At 44.2% G+C, this 26,912-nt stretch overlaps 1 protein-coding gene across 1 annotated transcript; it reads left to right on the top strand.

The window, feature by feature from the left end:
* Positions 1–1,031: 1,031 nt before the first annotated feature.
* Positions 1,032–26,338, top strand: LOC142564645 (uncharacterized). Its single transcript, XM_075675720.1, has 5 exons — positions 1,032–1,294; positions 3,417–3,571; positions 3,639–3,721; positions 24,982–25,071; positions 26,038–26,338. The coding sequence occupies exons 1-5, from the start codon at positions 1,184–1,186 to the stop codon at positions 26,196–26,198; spliced, it is 600 nt and encodes a 199-aa protein (XP_075531835.1). The 5' UTR covers positions 1,032–1,183; the 3' UTR covers positions 26,199–26,338.
* The last annotated feature ends 574 nt before the right edge of the window (positions 26,339–26,912 follow it).

A 26,912-nucleotide genomic window follows, 5' to 3' on the forward strand; every position in this document is an offset into this window, starting at 1 on the left:
AAGAAATAAAAAAAGACATTATTGGCTACAAATGTATGTTGAATCACCGTAATGCATCTGCGTTTAGTTTTTCTGCAGGCAGGTTTTATACCACAGCATAAGATGCCTGCAGTGGTAGCGGTAGGATTTCCACCAAACTGAACCGTAGTTATAATTTATGCCACAGCATTGTTCGCCACAATATTCTCCGGCATATGTTTAATGTTTCTATGGCTGGCTTCTACATTATAATGACACGTATGCAGCATATAAAATTGATCACTGAATTTCTGCTGGATGACATGAACATGCGCTCATGCAAGATTAAAACTTTTTTTTATATATATTGCGAAAACAAACATTCCGACTGGCACCAATAACATCTTAATTCACTCCAACTTGTCTTCGCACCGCCGCCGCACACCATATTTTACGCGTTAGACCTGGATGAAAATTTCGTATCAGCATAGAAGTGCGACACAATAATCAGCAAACTTCCAATCCATATAATAGGTCCCCTGAGCCACAAATTATAACTTTTCTTGTACAAATTACAATGTAAAGGTTACGAGCCATTTGCGTTGCAGTAACATGTAAGACAGTGTACTTCGACACATGTAACCTCTAGCCGCGAGTGAAATTTAAAAAAACACAAATATGAAGTTGGTTAAGTAATTTTGTATCTTTTATGTTATAGGTTACTTGCAATTAAATGTAAAAAACGTTACCATGCTAAGAGTGTACGTTCCTCCTCGAAAGATGGGAAGGTATATAGGCATATAGGCAAGGAACTCGCAGAGATAAAATTCCCTCTTATGCATAAATAGTTTTGAAAGGTTACCGAATTGCCAACATGCTGTCTTTATAATTATGCTAGCTTTCGTTCTAGCTGCGATGACGCCGGAGATGTAGAGAAACGTGTGTATATGCCGTGTGTCCCAGCTGACGCTAGTAAAGCTATTCAACGAAAAAGAAAAGAATTAAGAGGGACGCTGCAAGACACAATTATAAAAGTCGAGGAGTTCGGTCGTGAGTGTACTGACAAATGAACATCGCGGGTCTTAAAATGCTATCTTGCACGGCTTTTCTTTAATAGCGTTTTGAGCTGAGCAACTTGGCTAACGTTAGCTGGGGCACCCTATATTTGCGGCGCTTCTAACTTAGCAGTTCGGAAAGCTATAAGTGGAAACGACGAAGGAGCGTTATGTTATTTTTTACCGTTGTTTATGTTTATGCGCTTTCAGGAGCCAAAGGCACCAGAACTTTGCCGTGTGAAGGTAATTCTTGCCCCTTCCGTTTGCACGATTTTCGTCATGTAAGTACATAAATTATTTTACAAATACGCTTGCATTGACTGAAGATAAACGTGATGTACAGTCAACTGATTATTCGACAGTACGGCGAGAGTGACGACTGACCGGCCGCTAAGCGTCTTCTAACCGCGCGAAGCGACGAGATCAGCAAGACTAACGCACGTGCACCAAGTTCAGTGGAAGCGCGTTTCGTTGGCTAGGCTCTCCCTGCCAGCACGACACAGCCCCTTGCACGATTAACACGATGCATGCTGCGCAGCTTATTGGAGCTTCCAGTGAAGTTGGTGCGCATGTGCTACTCTTGCTGATCTCGTCCCTTCCCGCGTTTAGAAGGCGCTGACGACAAGGCCAGCCGCCGCTTGCCCGGTACTGTTAAAAAATCGGTCGACTGTACATCGGTCGCTCTCATTGTTCTACTGCCGATGACCAAAAGCGCTCGCGCCACTATGATTTATTACCTCAGTCGCACAAGACTTCGAATTTTGGCTTTTTAGTCAAGGGGGCAAGCTCTTTTCAGTTGGTATTGGTAGCTGAGCGTGAAAGATTCTGCCAATACCCAAAATTGATATATCGCGTGCCAAAGCCTAACCTTAAGATTGAGGGGGTTTATGGAACAGTACGGAGTTGGACCTTTCACCAAGACAACTCCGTTAGGCTTGGCAGCACCACTTATGTATGTTATATACCGCAGTTCAGATTTTCTTATGAGGAGCGCGATTCAGCCGAACGTATGGTGCAAGGAATGTGTGTAATTCACGCTCTAAGCTATAGAGTCCACGTGAAGAGTGCAGATTGTTGTTGTAAGCGATAGGCTATGAAATACCTTAGAAAATACGATGTTAGTTTTTGATACTTTGCCACGTACACAAGACACATGCAGTAGAACGGCCCATGAATGCCGTGAACTACGAGTAGTTCACTAATGAAGCAAGAAAATCAAGAAACCGTTCTAAATAATGTGACCTTATTCTTTTGTGCATGCTCATGTTCCGCTTTCTTTACACAAACATAATTTGTTTTATGAAAATGTATTGCGCTCTACCATACAGTACATTGGATTGACGTATTGAGACTCTTAAATGAATACTTGTGCAGGCTTTCACGAAGTCTGTATTTCTTGTGCACAGCTGTTTACATTGCTCAGCATCATACAAAAGGCCCGTACTAACAGCTACTCCTTCTGCTTGTAACAAGTCAAGCTGGTATTACGCGTTGGTTTCTTTGAAGAGAGTATGCATAATGTGCAGAAAAAAATTATAGTTTTGAAGAAATCCTTTCAAGCTACACTTTGTGAATTTTTTTCACTTTTTTCTGCACTTTCACCGGGGTTAATGCGACCCCACCTACAACCGTTCGTCAAATTCTTTTAACGTAAGAAAAAAAAATGTATGTGCACACCGTCGCTTTTCGTGTTTCAATGCCTAGAGAAAAAAGGTCGTGCTTTATTACGGATGACACTTGGGTATATATAGATAAGGGAGGAAACGAGATATAACGGAAAGGAGTGGCAAGATTGGTGACAAAAGCGCCAGCGCGAAACGAAAAATTGTACTTCGAATGCTGTCTTCACCACTGTTCGGTTCAGAAGTGAGCACGATCTCCTTATATCAGCGACACCTGCTCAACCATTCCCATAAGTACCGAGGCTGCCCAACTATCGGTGTTTGTAGCCTTCGGTTCTGTTTCTTTTTAAGGAAAATGAATCACACCTGCGCACAAATTTCTTATCGTGTTTTAAATTTTTATTCTCTGCATATGCGCAGGTTGCAGTAACGATAAAAGAAAGAAATGGAAAGATAATCGCAATTATAGCATCTTATGCTCAAACCGATCTTTTGCCAACGTTAGAGTGCGGCTCACACTGAGAACGCGTCTGTCTTCCAGTGGCATGCAGACTATGAGACTGTGTTCGTGTCGGAAAGTGCATTGCGCGCTTGCGCAAATTGTGTGTCACCGTGACGCTGCTTACCGCGATAGGCTGTTCACATGACGCGTGGTCGACCGTAGAACGATGATATTATAAAATTGCTTTAGTAAATGAGGAATGGCTGCAGTTTCCTGCTCGTTGTCGCTTGACCCGTCAAAGGCAAGATTGCAATAAAGTTTTTTTTTTGTCTTATTCAGGTTACAAGCATAGCGGAAAGACTTTACGTTGTCAGACAAAACTACCAGCTGGAGGTAGGTGTCGGATGTCTCTCGATGCAAAAAACTGAAAAGTATGGCACAGACTCCTTCAAGTACAAATTTCGTCACTACACCGGCGGTTCCAGTCAACAGCTGTGAGTATCTCTTTTTGTGTGTTATTGAAAAATCAACTAAAAAGATTTCTTTTTCATTTTTGAATAGCGTTGTGCTTGACGCGGAGCTGTCTCTACTAACGGCCGCTGAGAGCAACATGAAGTATGCCGCAAATTACAGTTTCTGCAATGGTAAGCTTCTCGTATCAAGTGGTACTCTCTTAAAAGAGAACCCAACCATCTAATTGCTTAACATTAGAGCATAAGCCTAGCTCGCACGAAAATAAGCGTAGATCGCACGAAAATTGGAACGCTCAGGTGCATTAAATATGGCTAAAATTGGCCATTCCTCTTTGTAGTATTCCAAAATACCAAACCGAATAGTTGCTACACTGTAAAAATAAGTACAACCTCAAAGGTGTTTTCGTCACACGAGTAACACTGCAACCATTTTGATGCTAAAAAATTCAGAGGGGTGACAACGTAGCCGTAACCAGACGCGGGATAGCAAAGGTGTACTTGAAAACTGAAGAAGCTGGCAGCCTTGGGCGCACAGAGATAGATATGAAACTCTCCTGTCGGATATTTCTGTGCGCCTGAGGATGTCCGAAAGATTACATAATTTTCACCTAAGACTTTTGTAATCTCACGTCTAGTTAGAAATCCATTGTCGTACTGTACAAATTTTTGCAAGGCCTCAATGGTAAGGGGTGTTACCCGCGTTACACGAAAACACCCTTAAGTGTGTAAATATTTTTACCATGCGGGTAGTTTGTACCTCGTCTCATAAATGGTAGGTGGAGAATAATAGGCTTAGAACAAATACAATAGTATGATAACATGCAAACTGCCTCAGTGTTTACCTAATTGAAAATGAGCAGGCTTTGTTTAAATAGGACCTCGAAAGATCCTCTCCTAATTTATACTTATGAGTAGACGGCAAATTCTCCTTTTTTAACACGTCCTTGTTACAGATTTGGCTCTTTCTAGCCGATCACAATATTCACCCGATATCGTTAATATAGCGGAGCAAGACAGGAAATGTCGCAGTTTCGCCAGAAAGGCGAAACATCCATTGCGACAAGTTAGCATATAGATTTGCGGGGTAAGGAAAGTACTTTATCCGAGGTGTAAACATATAAGCATTCACTTACTGACTAAATTAACAAGCACGGTGTCATGCGCACAAAGGTAAATATGAACACATCTCGCTCGATGACCGCTCAAACACGCTTTCATAAGGCTGGAGTGAGGAATCGCGGCAGCAGGAGCAGTGAGCGAATTGGGCTCGCTTAAACGCGAACGAAACTTCGTACGCGCAGCTGATGCGAAGCTACGGGCACTGCGCGCACTCTGCAAACATCACAGATCGCTTTGAAGATCAAGCCTGCATGGGCGGGCACTTTTGCCACGTCGCAGATTACTTTCAAGATAGGGCGACCGCGTGGCCACGCCGTAAGCAGCAACCGCCGGCGAAGAACGCCCCCCTCCCTTTCCCTCGCCCGCCACCCATCCGTGCCGAGCACGCGACAGGGCAGGGCGCGCTTCCTCCAGCCTTCCTCGATCGCATACGCGAGGCTGACCTGCTTTCCCCTGCTCACCCTTTTACTTGCTTTCACTCGCACATACAGCATACGGCGTGCGTCGACGATTTCATCACCATTGGGCTTTATATCGCCGATGGCAGAAATGCGCCTCGAGTGTCCATATGATTCTTATTGCAATAAAAATAAATTTATTCGGTCCCCAAAATGTGTGAAGAAGAGGTGCCAAGAAGTGCGGACGTATCCATGTCGGCTTCCGCGTTCTTAAATGTTTTTTGGCGTTTTTCCAAGAAAAACCTTCGATAGATATACCTTATCAGAACCACCGAGCTTCAATAAATCCGCCGATACCAGATTTTTATAGGTGGGTGGACTTTTCGTCCTATTCTGAAGCTTTTGCTCTACGATCACGCCGACGAGGGAGCTAGCCCTAACGGACACAGCCTGCTCTCGGCGCGACGGTACAGGCAGGCCTGCCTGTACAGGCAGCCGTGACTGTAGTGACGACGCGTGCGTTCATCGAAAGCGAAGCCATGCCCGAAGTCGTAACTGTGGAAGGCATGAACGTTAACCAGGAAGATCTCAACAATGCTGGGTGGGTTACCGCCCTAAGCAACCGTAAAAGGCAGGAGACGAAGAGGCCGCTATTACGAGCTGGCCAACGTGGCACCGTGAACAAGCCGGCTGGCTACCGCTCTGCCAAGGGACCGGCTAAAATGTCTGTTGTCCCAAGTAACGGCAGCTTCGCGACTTCTGAAGCTGCCCAAGAAACAGATTAAGATAATGGTGGGACCTCGACGTATCAAAAGCCGACGTCGTATTGCGGGCTCAACCCCTGACCATGGCGACGGCCCTGCCTGAGCAGCAAGCGAAGGAAGACACCGTGGGCTCAATCAAGGTACAGAATATTCTAATCATCTCCACCCCGGACGCCTCTAATGCGAGGCCCTATGCGAAACTAAATGAAATCGAAGTCTCGGCGCACATCGCCGCCCCCGAAGATACGTGCAAAGGCGTAATAAGGCACATCGACCGCTCTCACTACGAAGGCACGCTTGGAAACATGATTGTGAACGAAAACAATCCCACAGCACTAGAAGCCAGACAAATCTAAGAACTCGCACGTAGTCGTGATTTTACTCAGAGGCATGCGTACCACGTACCATGCGTACTCAGAGGCATACCCAACCACGTAATCTGTGCACCGGACTTGCTGCCATGCTCTCTATACCGACACCAAGTCGACGTTTGACATGCTTGCGGCCACGTAGGCCACTGTGCCGACGTTTCCAACGGCAGCGAGGAACAGAGAAGTAAATGCGGCGCTTGCGGAAAAGCAAAAGCGGACGACGAGGAAGAACACCTTCGAGACAGGTAGAACGCGGCGCTGACGTGGCCTGGTGCCTGAGCTCCCGAACACTGATTCTGGTCAAGTAGCTGGTGGTTTTCTTTTAACCTGTATCTTTTGCGTAATTGTATTTGACCGTTTGTTTTAATGTCTGTTAACCTGCCAGAGTAATTCCCTATTTCTTTACATTGTCACTCTCATCACCAGGCCAGGAGGCTTCCAACTGGTCCGCTTCTGCTACTAACTTTGATTTGCCGGTGAAGCTTTTCTGACGCAGTGGGACGAGGAGCGTACCTGTGGTTTTGGTTCTCAGTGATGGCGGAGTGATTCGCATGAAGAATCCCAAGGCAATTCAAACCAAACTCCGGATGGCCTCGGCCAATTATCAACAAATCACCGAGGTTCGACAGTTTGGCCGAGGGGGCATTCATTGCTGCTGGTCAGACCAGACCTGTGTTCAATATTTACTATTGTGCGATGTTTTTGCGACACATCCGGTTAGCAGTTTATTTCCTCGGGCGCTATAACGCAGAACTATTCCAAACTTTCCTATTCCAATGCTGCAATCAACCCACCGCGACTGGTCAAAAACTTTTTTGGACCACCCCCACTTCGCCTGCCGGTCACGCGACGTCACGAAAACCGCGATAGCTCCTCATTTGGTATGACGTGTACACACTGATTAAGCATAATTTGACCGAACAAAACAAGAATAGTTATTTCTGATTCGACGCCTTTCTGCCATTAGCCCTCGGCTATTAATCAAAAGTTTCCGCCCTGCACCCACTTCATCTGCCTCTCAGTCGACGTCACAAAACCATAAAAATATACCGCATCAAAGTGATGCATACGCGCTAAAAATGCATTATTATGCCGAACAAAACTGAATTTTCTTCTGAATAGCCGCAGGCTGCCCCGTTCAGAAAGGATAAAAAGATGGCTGCCGCCGATCGCTCTGGCAATGGCTAGTCTCCCCTGACGGTGAGCATGGATTTATTTGCGTGTAATAAAGCTTTTCGACAACTTTCGGCACGTTTACGACCTCGTTCTGTCAATAATTCTTAGCTCAGGATACGTTCTAACGTCATTCTTAAGCTTCCGTTGAATGCCGCCGTGGTTGTCGACGGGCCACTTCAAGCTAAGTAAGAGAAAGCGGACCAATCGCAGACGCCGGCATCACCGTTATCATCCGGTTATCGACATTCCGTCCAGTGGCTCGGCCCCTTCGAATCCCTCTCCACTTGAATATGCTTCTCGCCTCTTGTGAGCCAATTAGATAAGAGAAGCCGCTCAGTGCAGGCAATGTTATTCGTTTTTTAACAAACAAAAGTTACCTCCTAGAAACGAATGGAGCATTTGATTGCTTTGTTCAGACAACCCGCAGGGTTGTCTGAACAACCGATGCGTGCGTCAGCAGTTACGCAAATTTGACGTCAGGAGATTGGAATAAAAACATATCACAATAGCTTTACGTTATAAGGCCCCTCGTCACCTTGGATGTACCAAAGACCTAGTCCGCTGTGTTGACGTAAGTCTACGTCTGGCAGAAATTTTGGAAATGTTTTTAGCGGCAGGCGTGACTTCTATGTGTCATTGCAGCCGTGTCGTTGGTAATAAGCGTATGCCCACAAAAACAGTCATTGCTACTTTTGCTGGAATGAACCGCACGTCGGATATCAAGGCATGGGCACTTATATACCGATTTGAGCCTCTATCACCTGGTGTCCTTCAGTGTTTAAAGTGCTGGCGGTTTGCCCACTCCATAAAAGGCTGCAGGTCCAACACACGATGTCGAATTTGTGGAGAAGGCCATAATTCGAATGACTGTTCTTCCCGAAATGTGTCATGCTGCCTTTGAAGTGGTCCCCAACCTTCAGTTGAGCCTATTTGCCCTGCCAGGTCAAAAAAAAAGTGCAAACCCTTGAAATAATTGATAGACGTAGATGCTCTCATCATGAGGCTATTGGAGAAATTCAGAGCCGGATTCAAGGGTAGGCTGGTAGAATGGGCAGTCAAACACTGTGTATGGAAAGCTCAATCGCTGAGGCTGTGGCAGCTTCCGTAGAAAAGGCGTTGGAGGAAGCAGTGGAGCTCATTATGACAAATCTTACCGACTCCCTAGTTCATGTGCTGTCCTCACAACTAGCTCCATGGCTTCAACTAACTAATAAAGCAAATATTGAGGATCCAGTGTCGGGTCTACCTCGGAGTCCAGCTATTAAATTATCGACGGCACAACCATTCACAAATAACGATTCATCTAAACCATCAACTTCTCATAAAGTTGACCAAATCTGTCTCTCCGACACAGATGGGACGGACAATCAAGATATAGATACGGACCCCCGGTCTCTTAGACGAACAAGGTCATTGACAGAGAAAAAATCTAGCTCTCCCACCAAGTCCAAGGCAAAAAAATACGTTAGAGAGATTCCGCCTAAGAAGGACTTCTTAAAAGAGAGCGTTTTAGACCAAGCAGTCTCTGCTGCTCGGATTTAGTCACCATAGGAACTTTAACAGTAATTCAGTGGAACTCTCTTTCTATACTTTCCACTGCAACAGATTTATTATATCTTATTCCTAAATATACTCCAGATATTATTATTTTACAGGAAACTTGACTTGCTACAGGTCAGACTTTTCATTTCAAAAATTGCCGATGTTTTCGATGGTATAGCTTATGCCGAGGCAGTGGTTTCGTTTTGTTCGTCTCATCAAAACTCTCCCATAGAGCTACTATAGCATACCAGATAATGTCCCCAGACTGTGAAATCTTAGCACTTGATATTATACTACCTGGTTGCACACCTTTTTATATAATTAACACGTACTTCACCGTTGGAGTGCAAGACACACGCTATCTAGATAGCTATATTGCTCGCAGTCAGAATAAGATCATACTAGTGGCAAATTTTAATTCTCATCATGTATCGTGAGGTGTCTGAACGAACACTTGTGGCAAACGCTTGTTAGATTGGGTCTTAACGAATCATGTCTCTTGCTTAAATTCGACAGCACCTCTTTCGTTCGGGGTCAGTCGCGATCTGCCCTGGATCGTACGTTTGCTAACTTGAGCACGTCTGTCACCTCCTGAAAGGCTGTAGATTCCAGAACTAACAGTGATCACCTCCCTATAATTTTTGAACTGCTCACCCCGTTAACTAATTTAGATAGTAATGCGAGCGCTTTTGTTCATTATGCAAAATGTTAAAATGCGTTACACTCAGCTTTACACGTTCAGGAGGGCATGGAGAGGGATATTAAAGCAATGAGCCTATGTTCCATTCTAAAACAGCTATAGAAAAGCTTAATTTGTTGCGAGATCAACTAAGGGTGAATCGTATTGTCCCTGGTGGAATTCTGACTGCGAGCGAGATTTCAGACGTAGAAAAGCTGCCTGGAAAAACCTTTTATACAACCAATCTCTTGTTAAATGGGCTGATTGTACATATATAGGTACTACGTTTAAACGAACAGTCTCAAAAACTAAGTAGGATTATGATTCCAAGCACTACACATATCTTTCGAAGTCTAGCAATAAAAAAGCCCTGTTTAAATTTCTTCGATCCCGTAAAGTTATACCGGCACCCGTGAATGACGAATCGGTCGTTCTATCAAAAAAAAAGAACTATCAGAATCACTTTAGAACTTTGCTCAAGGACTTGCGCGACGTTTCAAATATAAATTGCCGATAGGACGAAAGAAACCTCTCTTGGGAGACGACTTTGTAACAGTAAAAGTGACAGAGCTTGAATGCATTATTAGTTCGTTACCGGCGTCAGCCCCTTGTCCAGACGAAATTACAACAGCAATGCTTAAAGTTTTATTTGCTTATGTGCCTCAGGACCTGCGAAACATAATAAATTTCTCTCTCATGAATTCATGGGTGCAAAGACAGTGGACAGTAGCTAAAATTACCCCACTATTAAAGAAAAACTCATCTGGACTTGACTTATACAACATAGTACCAATTTCTCTTACTTCCTATGTCATCAAAATAATAGAAAAGGTTCTTCACAGCCGTGTAACAAATTTTATGCTGGATGATAGCCTTCTCTGTCTTTGTTAGATTGTATTTCGTCCCAGCCACTCCATACGTCTACATGGGCACACCATACATGGTGCGCCCTTGTAGATTTAGAGAGCCGCATTAAACTTGCTCGCCGCAAACGAGAGTACGCAGCTTCGGTGATGCTAGATATATCAAAACATACAATGCTGTAGAACTTTGCCTTCTATTAGATAAGCTGCAGTCTACGAATTTAGCAAAATATATAACTGCTTGGATCTATTAATTTATAAGGGATAGAAAGTTTTGTTATTACTGACACGATATTTCGACGTCTAAACACAAGCAGAGAGGAGGTGTACCACAGGGTTCCGTTCTTTCCCCTGTATTATTTAACATTTTTCTAAGCACAATTCCTTTCGCACCAGAAGTACATGTTTATGTTTATGCGGACGATATCGCATTTTTACATCCGCAAATAATATAGTTTCACTACAACAGTCATTGCAGAATTACTTAGGAATGCTGGAGATATGAATAGAGTGGTTATGTATGTCGTTAAATATTAGCAAAAGTGCGGTATTAGTGCATATATATCTAACTACACAGGTGCATATATCTTTACAATACCGGCAGGAAATCATTCCTCAAGTTGACGAAGTCAAGTACCTTGGTTTCATTTACGATGGCAAGCTCACCTGGCGCAGTCATATTGAAAATATTAAAACAAAGGCAGAACGTGTCGTAGTTGTGCTCCGTCGGCTCAGCCACCGTCGCTATGGACTACGCAGAGATGCCTTACTGATGATGTATAATATGTATTTTGGGCCCATTATTTGCGTATTATTTTCCGGTGGCCCCGCCTACAAAATTAAACCTCTCATTGTTTTAGAAAGGCAAGCTCTACGGTCATGCCTAGGGCTACCTAGATTTGTAGCCAACGCCGTTTTATACCAGGAAACTCATATGCGCACCGAAGATTGCAGATTCCACATGCTTATGGTTCAGAAATAAAAAAAAAATTATGCATTTATCACTGAATCATCTGAGTTTTTTCTTTTCAAGTAGCGTGGTTGATATTCCGCAGTCCTCAGATATTATTTGTGCAAGCACCGTTACAAAAATTGGATGTGCCCATACGCCAAGTTTGCCATTCATATGATGCCTTAACAGACCTCAAAATTGTGTTCGAGAACATGTTTCCAAATCATGCTAAACAATTACCAAGGCAATATTTAATTATTGTCTGACACGGCCACCTACACCAGCTAACAACTACTGACAATGTAATAGCTACTGACGCTTCTGTGCGCAATGAGAAGGCAGGAGTGGGGATCTTCTCTGAATCTCTACAATGGTCTTACTCCCTTAGCCTTCCCGACTGCACACCTATATTTCAGGCAGAATTATTAGCGATTATATTAGCGTTAAGAAAACTCCCCCAAAACGAGCCATTAGCTGTTATTGTGACCGACTCGCTATCTGTATGTACAGCACTAACTGCATCTTCAAATACAAGCATTCAAACAACATTTCATTCGATGGTGCCTCCGTACTTACAGAAAGTATGTTTGCTTTGGGTACCGGGACATCATGAGTTGCACTTAAATAAAATGGCTGATTCACTCGAACGAGCATCCCTCAACGGCCCTATCATATCTGCTTTGCCGACATCAGCTTATGGCACCGTGGCTATGTACAGAAATTTCGCAATATCTCAAAACTCTGCAACACGCATGCTAAGATAGTCTTCTAAATTCCATCATCTTGGCTTCCCATGGAATAATAATTGGTGTCCTTCAAGACAATTGGATGTTTCTCTGACAAAATTGAGATGTCGTATACCTCCTCTAAATTTTTACTTACACAGGTCTGGTCTCATGTCCAATCTATGTTCTTTTTGAAGTGCACTTGAAACTGTCAAACATTATTTTCTCTCTTGCCGCCGCTTTCGAGGACAAACTATTACAATGCTCAGTTACTAAAGTTGGGCTATCGCTAACCTCGCCAACCATTCTTTCTTTTGGGGCGACTTGACTGGGATCCAGCCGCAGGAATGATTCTGTTGCAGTTTACAATTTTATTAGAGAGTTAAAACGAGTACTTTGCTGAATTTCTAAAATTATCAATAAAATCATTAACTCATCTACGTTAACTTATTTTATCAAAATTCTTAACAATATTTTCATTACACGTCTAAATTAGAGTTCTATAGTCTCACGTTCCAATATTTAAATCGAGTTTGGCTTTACTTCTAAGCATACGAAAAGCCGCCTGCTTCTTAACCAATCCCCCATAGTGGGTATGCGCCGCTGTGTGCAAAAGAACATAAGACACCTCCAAGCGCGAGGCGTGCGGTGGGCCCCACGTCAACGGGGACCGAACGTCAAAAAGCGCTATCAAGTCCCATACATCGTACGACGCCGACGCCGAAGGCGCTCACAAAGACCAAGGAAGGCACAACTGAACGGAGAGTCTGGTGTCACCGACGCAAGTGGCAACAGCTCGTCGGCTACGCCAGCTGTGCGGAGCGTCGCCATCCTCAGTACCTGATCTCAATGCCGAAGGTGCTCACGCTCGAGAAGGAGAGAATTCAAAACTAGGCAAGGAGAACGCTCCTCCAGATCAAGATCCCGGTCTCGCTCCCAGTCCATCAAGTGGGCCACGTGGGCCGACAAGGCCAAGGGAGCGACGCAGTCGTCTTGGAAGAAGAACGCATCAAGCAAAAAAGCGGAAGGTGAGGCACAGTCAGAGCATAGGATCGATCCCCGCATTGAAGCGCTCGAAGCGGAAAATAGGCAAGTTAGACGCGAGCTCGCCGAGATAAATGAATCCTTTAACAGCATAAAAGGAAAACTCATAAACCGGCACGAGGTTACCAACAGTAACCCAGGTCCATCAGCCGCACAGTCGAAACACAAGGCGCTCGACCCGGAAATTTTAAGCGACACGGAGGAGGAAGACAGCGACATAACCGAGGTCAACGAGACCTCGTCCACAGCTTCGGCTTCCCTCGTCAAAAACGACAGTAAATTGGAAAAGACCCTGAGTAGGATTATGGGAATGCTCTCCGCCATAGAGTTGAGAGTAACGCTACTAGAAAGACCTAGGGCTCAGCCCAAAAGTAGACGAACAACACATACTTAACCGCTCCAAACCGGATCGAACCCCGATTGGGGCACCAAAGGTTTCGAAAATTTTCACAGTAAGCGAATGGCGATCACAAATAACAATACCGTTAAAACTGGGCAGTAGAACAGCGCTAGGTCCCGGAGGCGCAACGCTCTGCTACGTCAACTCGTCAGACCGGTGACAGACGAGCCACAAGTCATCTTACTGCAGGAGACTCTCGCGGAGAAGATAACTCTGTTGGGGTATCGCGCAGTAGCATACAAAATTGAAACGGGGAGAGGCATCGCCGCGTTAGTTAAAGAGAGCGTCTCCTTTGTGGAGCACACCGTTTCAAAATGTCAGAGCGGCCCAGACGCACAACTGATCGAGTTCGTGCCCAGTAGATCGAGCGACGCGAATTTCTTTGTTCTTAACGTCTACAGTTCACCTGCAGATAGGAACAGAGACTTTAATGAACTATTCCATTCCACAATCAGGGCTGCCAGGAACGCGGCCCTCTTAACTGCGGGGACTTAACACTCCGAACACGTAATGGGGATAGCTTTAACAGCAAGAAGGACAGAAACCTAGCCGGATGTGCAGCCGATTTTAACCTCACGCTTGTTACGAATCCTAGGTTTCCCACTAGAAGGGGTAATTCGGTCAGTCGAGACACAACGCCAGACCTCGCATTCTTCCGAAATATTGAGGGCAGGTGGGATAATCTCCAGGAGGACATGGGTAGTGACCACTATGTTCTCTAAATCGCGGTGCAGGTCAAACCCAAACCTCTGGTCAAGTACGAATACGTCGATTGGGATCTTTTCCGGAAAATTCGAGCCGAAACAGCCCCCTCAAGCGAATCCTTCAAAGATCTAATTGCCAATCTTAAACAGGCCGTCAAAAACGCGACCAAATAAATCAGCACACAGCTTGCTGTCAACAAAACGGACTCGCGGTTAGTGCATCTCCTGGAGGGTAAACACGCTCTTGGGGAGAGGTGGACAATGCAGATAATAAATCGCCAACTACGAGCAAAACTAACGTCATTAAACAAGGAAATAGAGGGGTATTCCTGGCAACTGGCCCTGCAACAGTGGGACGAGGCATGATACGAAAGGGACGGTCGCATGAGAAGAGGTAGTAAGTGGAATCTGCTTAAAAGCCTGCTCAACGACAAATAGTCCAGGAATGCGTTAAACCGCGCCGTCGATAGGCTCATCCATAAGCAAGCAGGTCACCTCTGGCCTCACAAACGAAGTTTTGTCAATGACCTGGCGCGAACTTACGTACCCGTCAAGGAAGGAGATTCGCAGGGAATAAACGCGAGAGCGGGTTACATGGGGCCAAACAGGCCAGAATTAGACGAACCTTCTACAATTTCGGAAATCAGACACGTACCCTTCAACCTAAATGCAAGATCGGCACCGTAGTTAGACGGGGTCACCAACAAGCTCTTCGGCACTTGGACGACAGAGCCATCGAAATCCTAACGGCAGAGATAAACGAGCTTTGGAGCTCGGGGCAGGTCCCGTCGGAATGGCGCACCGCCAAGGTAGTGCTCATCCCCGAACCGGGGAAACCTCCGCACATAAATAACCTCTCTCCCATCTCTGTAACGTTATGCATTTGCAAAGTGGCCGAACATGCAGTACACCATCGAATCGTCGAACACGTAGAAAACCACGACCTAATTAGGCATAATCTAAGATGTTTTAAAAAGGGACTCTCCACACAGGACGCAGTGCTCCTCCTGAAAAAAATCCATATTCGACAACGAGACGCCGGAAGTACGAAGTGTCATTGCACTCGACCTCGCTAAAGCCTTTGATAAGGTGGCTCACGAACGCGTCTTGAATGAAATTTTCTGTCTCCATCTAGGGCGGAAATTCTTTAATTTCACTATCTCATTCTTATCGGGAAGGAAAGCGTTCCTTCGACTGGGAACGATCTCGGGCAGTTCTTACGAACTGGGGAAAATGCGGAGACCCTCAGGGCTCAGTCGTATCTCCGCTACTATTTAATATCGGCATGCTTAAACTCTCCGAAACGCTGGCCGAACTCCCAAAAGTAGGCCACGCAATCTGTGCAGACGACATCAGAATCTGGTCCCCGGGGAATCTGTGGCCGATATAGAGCAATCTCTCCAGGCAGCCATAGGTGTAACGACAGATTGTTTTTGCATTCATGAGTGTCAAGCTGTCAACGACCAAATCTGAACTCCTCCTCTACAGACAGTCGAGGCAGGGCGTTAGGAACCTCGAGCCTCTGAAAACGCTGCCTGTCGAAATTACGACACGAGTAGAGCGCCCCATTCCGAGGGTGAGCTCCATCAAAATTTTGGGACTTTAATCAACGCCAAAGGCTGTAATGCCGAAGCTCTAAACAAGCTAGGCGCGCAGGCGAAAAATATACTAAGACTCATCACTAGAATCACAAGCAAAATAGAGGTATTCAAAGACGACAACCTACTCAAAGTTTTCCTAGCTCTGTTCATCACTCATATAACTTACACGGTACCGTACGTCAAATGAAGCAAAATCGAAAAGAACAAACTCGACACGCTCATCAGGTCCGGTGTCAAAAGAATACCCGGTATTCCACAGTCCGCTAGCACGGTACAACTACTTGAACTTGGAATTCACAATACCACAGACGAATTAATTGAAGCACAGCGAATTACGTCGCATTACTGACACAGCAGGAGGAAATTCCTTCCCCCAAGCCCGGAAGTGAACAGGGCTCAGGCCGTTACTTTCAGGCTTTTACAGACCAGATCCTTCCTCGCCCGCAAAGCGCTTAGTTGGATAGACCCCAACTTCCCGCAGTCGTGCTCCAAATGCAGTCCCGCATGCTGCTCCTTCGACCACATGCTCTGGCTGTGCCCGTACAACGCGGGCTCCGACCACCAATATATGTCCAAGAGGGACGCCTTGCTGAAGAGCTCGGATTTCACGAACCAACTACAGGCCGTCCAGAGGGTCCGCGACGTCGCGGAGAGTCACTACCTCCCTGTCCCGTCATGGGCTGAGCCACCAACTTGATTGTGGAACCTTCGTTCCACCTCCCCCCCCCCCCCCCCCCAATGAAGTTGCTCAAAACACACTAATAGAGTTCTTGTCACTGTCAAACTGTATGAGATAGGAAAATCTTGAGCAATAAATCTGAAAAATATTTCGTGCTATCCCTCTACGGTGTTTGTGAAAAAATGTCGCAGTTTAGCCTGAAAGGCCAACAATTGATGGCGATAGAATATATTAGACAGTAAACGGATGCAGCCTTAGTAGATATACAATCTCTTATAGTGCTGCAAACATTCACTTAATGACTAAAATTACAGTGTCACGCATGCACAGGGAAAAATGAACACATCTCCCTCGTCGACCGCGAACGCCCACTTTAAGAATTCTGACGGCATGAAGAGTTATGGCTGTTTCACGCGGCGCGATTTCTAGTCAGCGACGCAGCGAATTCCGTCGTTCAGCGACCTCCGCGACGTCGTGGAGTCTCCGCGACTGGTTTCCAACAAGTTGGTCGCGCGATCGCCGAGTCGAAGGAATCGGCGCGATGTGAGAGGGGCAATGTGTGACGAAACAAAGCGCCGTCAAAATATGCGCTTTCCTGTTTTACCGCGCGTTAGTAGCTCTGTGGAGCAATGTCGCATGCCAGTTTTATCTATATTTTAATAGGGCGTACTCACCAATATTTGCAGCTTACGGGCTTCGGGAACATGTTTCTTTTCTGGTCCATGTCCGTCCTCTCGTCCATGTCCGTCCCTCTCGACACCGACTTCTTTAGGCGCTCAGCCACAGTGGCCACTGCTACACTAGGATAACCTGCTTCTAATAGGCGCCGGACCTGCGCATTAAAACTAGCGCTCATTTTGTGCATGCTGGATCCGGTGAGAGAAGACTTAAGGCACGACATGGCAATTCCCTTTTTTACTACTTTGGAATGCTCGGATTGAAAGTTTAGTAACGGCTTCGAAGATCTTGGGGAGTACTGCCAACAAACACGATTTTGTTCGAAGACCAAGGAAATGCCAAGAAACTGAATTACACGTCGCTGAGGATATTCCTTGGTAAACTTTAATCCTCCTCCATAAATTTAAATTGCTCGCTTACTGAGGTAGCACAGGAATCGAATTCTTCCCTATCGCAGAAAATCAGGTAATCATCAACGTAACGAAATATATCATGATAACGCTATCACCTAAGGCTTTCTCTAAGCAATTGTCAACCTTACTCAGGTGAATATTGCTATGAATAGGGGCAACCTTTGAGCCAATGCAAATGCCTTATTTCTGCAGAAAAACGCCATCTCTCCACTCAATGCGCAGTTCGGGCGCCTATTATAAGCAGGTTATCCTAGTGTAGCAGAGGCCACTGTGGCTGAGCGCCTAAAGAAGTTGGTTTCGTGAGGGACGGACCTGAATACAGAAAACAGTAATAGCAAAGAAAGAATAGTGGCTATTCCGTATATTCATTTAGTGTCGCACAGGCTTAAAAAAGTTGCTAGTAGATATGATGTTAATGTTGCTTTCACTGCTCCCAATAAGCTAGGTAAGATATGCGCTGCCGTACAGAGAAAAAACGAGCAGGTAAAAGGCAAGAAACTAACAGATATTTGTCCAGTGAAGCACAATACGAACAACAGTTTTACTGACTGTCTTATGGGTGTGGTTTAGAAAATTCCCCTTACCTGTGGCCAGTTCTACGCAGGGCAAACGGGACGGTGTATCAATCAGAGGCTAATGGAACATAAAAGGTCGTTAACCGGCGGATCGCCTGCTAATCTTTCCTTACATTACCAAGATTGTAACTGCACGCCAGAGTTAGATGAATGCGCGATCTTGTACAGATATAAGACTGAAGATACGCGTCTTATGGTAGAGGCATGGCATATCTAAAATGGTGGAAGTACGTGCGTGAGTCAGCCTTCGATTACATTACATAAGGAAGAGATTAAGTGCCTTAACAGTTATCTCCCACGTAGACCGGCACGTGTACCCGAATAACACGTGGGGTTACCATTCCTGAGCTTGCGCAGATGAGTTTTGTGTCTTCTTTCTACGCCTCACTTCTTTTTTGCATAATGAATCCTTACCAACTAGCCCAGCTTTGTGTCGTTCTAATGATGGTGGTCTTTAATACTAACATGTTTTCCTGAGGGTCCCAATGTGAGGTAAAGCGGTGTCATTCCAAGAGTTAGTAAGTAAAGATGCCAATGCAGGTGCAGATAAACTGCCGTAAGCATTTAGTACTATGGAAGGGACACCACCAGAGCCGCAGGATAGTTAATGCTTCGTGCGGCAATTGCATTCGCTGTTGAGCTTTTCGTAAAAAAACACAGCACTTGATGTATTTAAACAGTTGTGTACTACTTACCGACGCCATTGTTTAAACATGAACCTTCAAGCAGGGATGAGAAATATGCAGCAGAACAGTCCATGAGTGCTCTGTTACTACCTCTATCCTCTTAGAGCAGAGCAGGCGGAAACGCTCTTCTCTGCACAATTATTAGAGCGCCTGCGGATATAGTTCCGAAATTCATGCCGGCTGTTTAGATGCGCTCTTTTCCAAGAAGAACGTATAAATCGTGATTTATAGAAGGGTTGGAAGTAAGCGAGTGAAAGCTGAATTCTGATCTTTTATCATTAGGCACAATACTTCTAGATAATTAAATCGTGATCTTTGTGCTTTAATGCAGTAATACGCTCTGATGAGAACCGAATATTTAGAACGCTTAGATCTAGGAGATCTTAGACCTTGGTACTCCGAAAGTTTACCGCATACTGCTCCAAACATGCTCCGCAAACTGAGCTTTTTGAATAAGAACATTGCTTTTGTCAATAATAAGTTATCAATTGGTGGCGGAGTGTAAATAATATAAATCATCATAATCATCAGGATTGAAAGCTAAGCAAGATTATTCTTTTATGTCAATTAAAGAGCTCTGCCTAAGCGTCACATAGAAGGAGTTATTTTTAGTGACGGAAGAGCATTATCAAGATGTACAAGCGCAATGTTAGAACGAGAGATATGTGAATATTGAGCATTCGACAGGCAAACGTAACTCTACCACAGCAGTTGGCGATGAAGTTATGCTGACGCAGGAAACAAAAGAGCACAGAGTCAAAGAGGATGCTGCACTTATTCTTGATATGGTAAGTGAAGCGTATTCAAATCAATTCATGGTATACCAAAATAATCAAAAATGCTTGCTCTGTGCTTTCTCTCGGAATATATTGCACTTTCAACGAAGGAGATGACCTCATCATACAAGACATGAAATATTCTACTGTATATATAACGATCCAATTAACGGTTTCCCACTCCCGCCCTAAATGAGTTCCAGCTAAATTGACACTTGCATACACTGTATTTATTTGTGGTGATCGCATCTCTAAATTACCAACAGCAATTACTACCCCCGCCTCCCTTTTTGTTTCGACCCACTGAAATCGTGGTCACTGCGGAAGACGCTGTAGTGTGGTGGGAAAAAAGTGAAAAGGAAATATCGCTGCAAAGCCAAGTTTTGCAAAGCAACAATCGAGAAAAAATAAGGAATGACATCGCAGAAAAAACGTTCACGCAATTTGGCACGAAATCCACGATCATTTTGGTAAAATATTCCTAATATATGTTAATCAATCAATCAATCAATCAATCAATCAATCAATCAATCAATCAATCAATCAATCAATCAATCAATCAATCAATCAGTCGATCAATCAATCAATAAATCAATAAATCAATCAATTAGTTGTTAACTCTGCCTAGGAACAACCCTAAGGTCTGTGTGCTTGCGCACGCATACATTTAAATTCCCCAAAACATTGAAGAATAACACAATATAAAGAAAGCAATGACTAGAAAGAGGAATTGTGGAAAGAAGAGAGTACATGCAACAAAGTGCAATGTAAATACAAAAAGAAAAGGTGGAGAAGGGCAGCTTAAGAATGTACGGAACTATGAAGTAACAAGGCAAAGCTCGAAAAGGAACGATGACAGCGAGTTATTGAAAATATCAAGACCTAGGAAATAAGCGTTATAATAATACCGTATGCTGTGGACAGTTGCGTGATGTTGATGAAAGGCAAGGACGCAGAAAGGTCTATGTTCTCTCGTGATGTTGCATGGAATCCATCATGATTCGCAATCAGTGAGCTTATTACAGTAGTAGACAATATGTTGTGAAGAGCGAGCTCCAAAATCTTAGACGAGGTACAGAGAAGAGAAACTGGGCGATGATTGCAGACATCGGTTTTTGCCGCCAGGGGTAAATGCAGGAAAAACGCGAGCAGTTTTCCACATGTGAAGGAAAGTAGAAGTAGTCAGAGTGGTTAAATATAGAGGATAACACTGGAGCAAATATGCTGCCGTAAGCTATTTAGAATTGCGGTGGAGATGCCATCGGCGCCATAGGAGGGAAGGGTTGAAGTGATTAAAGCATTCGTGGATTATTTTTTCATCAAACAACACAGCACTACATCCCGGAACCGTCGTGTGCTGCTGGCGGACACCAGCGTTCAGACTTGCAGAAATGGGGAGGAAAAGACTGTGCGACTGCTTGAACTTCTACTCTTATAGAACTAAGCAGGCGAAAGCAGTCTCCACTTATACCAGAGCGCTTACGGATGTGCTTCCAAAACTCCACCGGCCTGTTGAAGGTGCGCCTTTCCAGAATGCAATATATGAGTCTTGATGCCGCATGTAGAGGCGTTTACAGAGCCCGGAAAAGGTGGAATTCTTGTAACTACTCATTACACAGAGGAATTCTACATTTTCATTGCGCGCGATCTTTGCGTTTTAGGAGATGAGTTCAGACGAGAACCACTGGGGATATTTAGAGCGTTTGGGTCTCTGCTGGAGAAGATATTTGCGCATGCTCCCCTAAACAAGCTGAGTAAAGTGATCATCTTTGTCACATACATTGGTTTTGTCTTTAAACAGTGACCAATCTGTGGTGGACAAAACATCATGTAAACCAAGATAATTACCACGCTTGAAAGCAAAGCGAGAATTCATTTATGCCACTGGAGGAGCTCTTCCTCAGGGCCGACATCGAGGCAGTTATTTGAACGAACGGATGAAACTTATCGGGATACAAAAGGGACACGTGAGAACGAGAGACATTTAAAACTGTAACATTCGAGATGCGAAGGTCCGAAACATTGGCACACATATTTGGCGATCAAGTTATGCTGCTGAAGGAAAGACAAGGACAGAAATTCCAACAGGCTGCATTTCTTCTATATTAATTGATTGTAATTAGAAAATCTAAGCGTGTTGCAAGTATTAAAATCACCAAGAAGGATTATTCGGATGCTTGCTATGGGAAGACCCATAGAACTTTCCATACAAGAGATGACCATATCAAACAAATCAGCGGAAATATTCTGCTGTACGTAGAAAGATGCAATCAACAATTTTTCATAGTGTGCTAGGCTGACTCCTAGCTAAATCGACTCCTGCACACTTTAATGTCGTTGCGTCGAACAAATCTCAGTGAGTTGTCAACAGCAACCAGTACGCCACCATCTCTTTGTTCAGGTCTACTAACGTCCCGGTCACTGCGGAAGACCTTGTAGTGTGGTGCAAAGAAGTCTGAAAAAAAAAAACATTGCACGGCGGAGCCAAGTTTCAGTACTAACAAAAAACAGGAATTGAGGACGAAATGACATTGCAGAAAATTTCACTTGCTTCGGTGCTAAGTCCACGAGCGTTGTGGTAAAAGATGCCCAAACTGGATGCCACTTTAATCCTTGGGGGTTATCTCGGAAGCATGAAGCTGGTCGTCGTGTAGCAGCCCGTGGAACGGCTTGAACAGGCATCCCGTTGGCCACATTGACAGGCCGTTGAGGTACTTAAGGGCTTCATCTTCGACGGCTACATGGATAGAATAATACTACTGGTATTTCGTTTGAAGGCGCCGGCAGGAGAGTGTAGAAATATTGAAGACATTGAAATGCTTGGTCAGGTCAGAAGTGGTTGTTTCAGTGCTCAACTCGGAAAGAAAAAAAGCCTTAGGTTGTTGTGGCTATTGATCTACAAAGAATGTCGAACTCTTTAGTGTGCCAACTGAGACAAGACTTGTGTTTGTTTTGTTTAGTCTCGGGTGCATTTTCAGTGGAAGAAGCGAATTATTATAGGGAATCGGCGCCTTGTCCATCTGTAGCACGTAGAAAGACAGGTACGTCATGTCGCCTTGAAGCAGGAGCAGAAGAAGTAGACCTTCCGGAGTCGACTAGCGGCTTCTCCGGCGTGGCAATTGCACGACGCAACAGCTCGTCGCACGGGCACGAAACATCCGCTCAAAGGAAGGTGACGACTTGGTTCCGTTGCTCCACGCCACGCGAGTGGTCCCTGCGAAGGCGGGCATTCTTCTCTCCCAGTTGGGAAACTTCGTCGCTCAGGAACGAGATTCCCTCTACTGCATCGAGAAGGATGCGACAAAGACCGGCCATGCCGCCGTCAAGGTCCCCCACTCGGGCACAAGAAGGGGATACGGTTTGGGAAAGGGAAACCTGCTGGGAGCACGCCATCGGGTCATTGTCGCTAAACTTAACACCCTGCTGTGTGAAGTCATATAACTTGCAGCAAAGCGAACATCATTTGGAGTTCAAAAGTTGCAGTTCATCGTCTGGGCAGGTCACGCACTTCGCATGCGCAGGTTTTCACACTTTTCATGGCGATATAACTAATTTTTCCAGAAAAAGGGCACGAGCAGAATATGCATGCGTCTGTACTGTGCGCTACGCTGTGGGACTGTAATCAATCAATCAATCAATCAATCAATCAATCAATCAATCAATCAATCAATCAAATGTGTGTATTAAAGTGCCCAGGAACAACCTCGAGGGTATTGGTGCTGGCGCGCTCGGCAAAACACACACACATATAAAAGAATAATAATTTCCCGAATACAGATTTTAACAGAGCATAGCATGTGTACACAAAGAGAATACAAAGCAATAGTGGAGAAACAGAAAAAAGGGCTACAGAAGAACTGAATACAAAACAGATATGAAGGTTTTTGTTCAGCAATTGAAATACCTCAGCAACTCCTTTCAGGAAAATAATAAAATTATGCATCCTGGCACTCTGAATGGGCGTTATATCTCGCCTGCACTCTAAGTATAGGGTGACAAAAATCTGGTTTGCAAAGCGCGCTGTTTCCTTGTGCCTTTCTGCGGAATGTAAAAGCGGACATTAGAAACAAGTGTGAGCGGCAGATTTTCCCTTGCATTATTCGGTAAAGAAAGAGAACATCCAATTTGTTGAGTCTACAAGTGAAAGTAGGTAACGTGAGTGTCTGTGTTAGGTCTAAGGAGATGCAAGGCTTTTGACGCAATCGATGTTCAAATATAATTTCATAATGGGAACAGCGCGAAAAAGATGACGGAGTAAAAGGACACAGGATGAGCGTTGTCGTGTGTTCTTTCACTCCATCGTCGTCTTTTTTGGGCTGTTCCCGTTATGAATGTATACCAAGCCGCCCTACTTTCCACTTTAATCATTTTTCGTATTTTTCCTGCACATTTTCGAAAAGTTAACAATTTGATCTACAAGTGCCGCCCCAGACCACGCAGGTGTACTCAAAGAGTGGAAGGCATGAGTGTCTGCACTAGAACGTCTATTTTATAGGATCCGCATCTGTCAGATTCGACCGATATTAGCGAGAATGTCCAAAATCAATTAAAAAAATAAGAACTCAAGGCGCGCATCTACTATTTTTAGATGACCCCTGAACATGTTTGGCACATCAAAAGCAAAGAACAATGCGCAATGCTTTCTGCTCATTTAGCAGGACGCGCTGCCATCGCGGTACGTCTCATCTTTACTCTGGTACTGCCATCGACTGTCAATTTCCAAATGTCTATATGTTTCCAAACAGATGGCCTCAGCAATAATATATTTTAGAACATCAGAGCGGGTTTCATATGTAGAACAAACATTCTTCGTGGCCTAAGTGCACCAGAAGCTGATAAGAAGTTGTTGCACATTTGTAAGAGCATTTAGCTCAACCTCCTCGTCGAGCACATTAGGCCACCACCAGAGTTTTTAATAGATAAAGAGATGTTTTAAAACAATTTAAATCTGGTTTAACAAACGTATTTGTAAACTTCATAGTGTCATAGAGAATTTCAGGCTGTTCCGATTATCTCACCGACAGCGTCTATGTCTGGTGCTGTTAATGTCCAAGACAGAAGGCCCACATTCGGTCCTCTGTCGCCCGATAGCTTACCCACAAAGGTATTTTACGTACCACATTTAGGCATTGTCCCTTTAACACAAAATTTAATTTCTAACATTTGGCAAGTAAGCAACGTGATATGATCAGCAAGGATATATTTACAGTGCTGCACCAGTAAATAAACAAATGGACTTTGTATGCCCAATATGATTTAATTGTCTAATATGTCTTGGGCTTTCAGAATGCACGTATGGACTACGAAGGTTGATGCACATCAGTGCTGACGAAGACTGCATTATCCTAGTCAGAAGCTTAGACGACAATACAACTGGCAAGTTGCATATTAAATTGCTATGACAGGGCCTGCGCAAGCATGTTTGTTATTTTTGCATTAAAACTCCTAGTCTCCATCAGATCAAACATTTATCAGCTATTGAAGATTGGCGGTACATCTCGGTGGCTAATGGGTACCTGGAAATAAGCTGTGTCACACGAACGAAGCGGTAGAAACTATTTACTACAAAGGCAAGCTTTCTGCTATTTTTGGTGGATGATTCATTTAGGTCGATTTTATTCGGCATCATCTCACATATTGTCAAGGGCACAGGGAAACATTATTTTAGAAACCTTGAAACTGCTTTATGAGAAAGCCCAATGCAATACGCATAAAATTGCATTAAAGCACAAGAAAAGTAGAGCTGTTATGAACGCAGCTCCAGAAGCTAATTACACGAAAGTGTCCACGTTGCTTTTAGCATAGTTGTAGTAAAACATAGGCCAACTAAATTTGTAGTCAGGTATATGCCACCACGTTAGCAATAAAACACTTTTCGGAAAGCAGCCGCATATAAGAACAGCTGCATGCGCAGAATAACGACAACAAGGAAGGATTTTCTGTTCTTTGAATAATTGTTTTGCGGATATAGTGTTCTTGCAAATGTTGTCTAACACGTATGCAAAATGATCCACTAAGAATGGCCACACCAATCTGAACGAGAGATATACCAAGGTTAGGTTCATATTTTTGTGTTGTTCCTTAAACAATGTTTTTGAACGAACTGCAGATGACTAAGCAGTCATTTTCATGACGAAACCCTCTAGCGAGCGCCCCGCTCTGAAGGAAGCTACCTGATTATTTTTTCAGCCACTTCGGGTCTGATTGATTGACGATATGTTGAACAATAAATAGCCGTGTGATTGAAGGAACTGGCAAACAACAGTCATTTGTACAAAATTCTGCTTGCGCATTAAATACAGTTCTGTATTAAATTGGCGCACTTTTTATTTTCGTAAACAGGTTGCCAGCTGCTGCGGAAATCGAGCGTCGTGGACTCAGCAATACCTAAAGATTGTCGAAGAATATACAAAAAAAATTGCGGCACAAATCTTTTCGCGAATGGTATTTACCAGCGCCGATGTAAGGACTACACTGATAGTGTGATTCCGCGGAGCATTTGATGTTCCAATAAAGGTGTTTCACGTACTAATGGAGTAAATTACGGAGCTAATATTTCATCTCTAGATACACTAATTTCCTCATTCGTTAGTTTCTTGAGCCTTTGGGAACTTATGAATAGTTTCATTAGTGGGCGATACTGAGGCGCATAACACCCAGCTAATTGATTATGTAGTCGTGCGCTCTGTGCATTTGTAGCTGTGCTCTATCATTCGCTTTAAGCTTGGATTAGACTGGCGATAAAAATTTCGCATCAATATGGAGAGAGTCGAAAAACTGTGCGAATCCAGTGTGGTTGTTTCCCTTAAGAAAATATGAGATGAGTTTCAAATTAAGGTTTTATGAGTTTTGATATCACAGCCATTAAACTTTCTGATGAGTTTCTTTGGAATATCCTGATGTATTCCTAATGTCATTCTAAAACATATTGGCCACCGTCTTTCTGTTGAATTCTTGATGAGTGTTTTTTCTTGTGAGCATGAAATGTCTTCCTAATGTGCGCTTCAAAACAGTTTTCTGGTGACTTTCTCATGTCTTCCTAATGAATCTCTAATGAGCTTAAACATTAGACTACTGGTGCTCATAGCACTGCTATAACGAAATTGGCCACCACGTGTGGTAACATTTTCTTATGTGTCCCAATGACAGTCAGACCTTATTTAAACATGTTACCTGTGCGTGACTGTCTTTGGTGCTTGATACATGCAGCCTGTATG

The sequence above is a fragment of the Dermacentor variabilis genome, chromosome 11 (genome assembly GCF_050947875.1).
Source record: "Dermacentor variabilis isolate Ectoservices chromosome 11, ASM5094787v1, whole genome shotgun sequence".
NCBI lineage: Eukaryota > Metazoa > Arthropoda > Arachnida > Ixodida > Ixodidae > Dermacentor > Dermacentor variabilis.

Excerpts from the sequence above, each read along its gene's own strand:
- LOC142564645 (XM_075675720.1), top strand. The coding sequence starts at position 1,184 with ATGTTATTTTTTACCGTTGTTTATGTTTATGCGCTTTCAGGAGCCAAA. Across the intron at positions 3,572-3,638 it reads GGCGGTTCCAGTCAACAGCT|CGTTGTGCTTGACGCGGAGC; the intron begins GTGAGTATCTCT and ends ATTTTTGAATAG. Across the intron at positions 25,072-26,037 it reads CTTAGACGACAATACAACTG|GTTGCCAGCTGCTGCGGAAA; the intron begins GCAAGTTGCATA and ends TTTCGTAAACAG.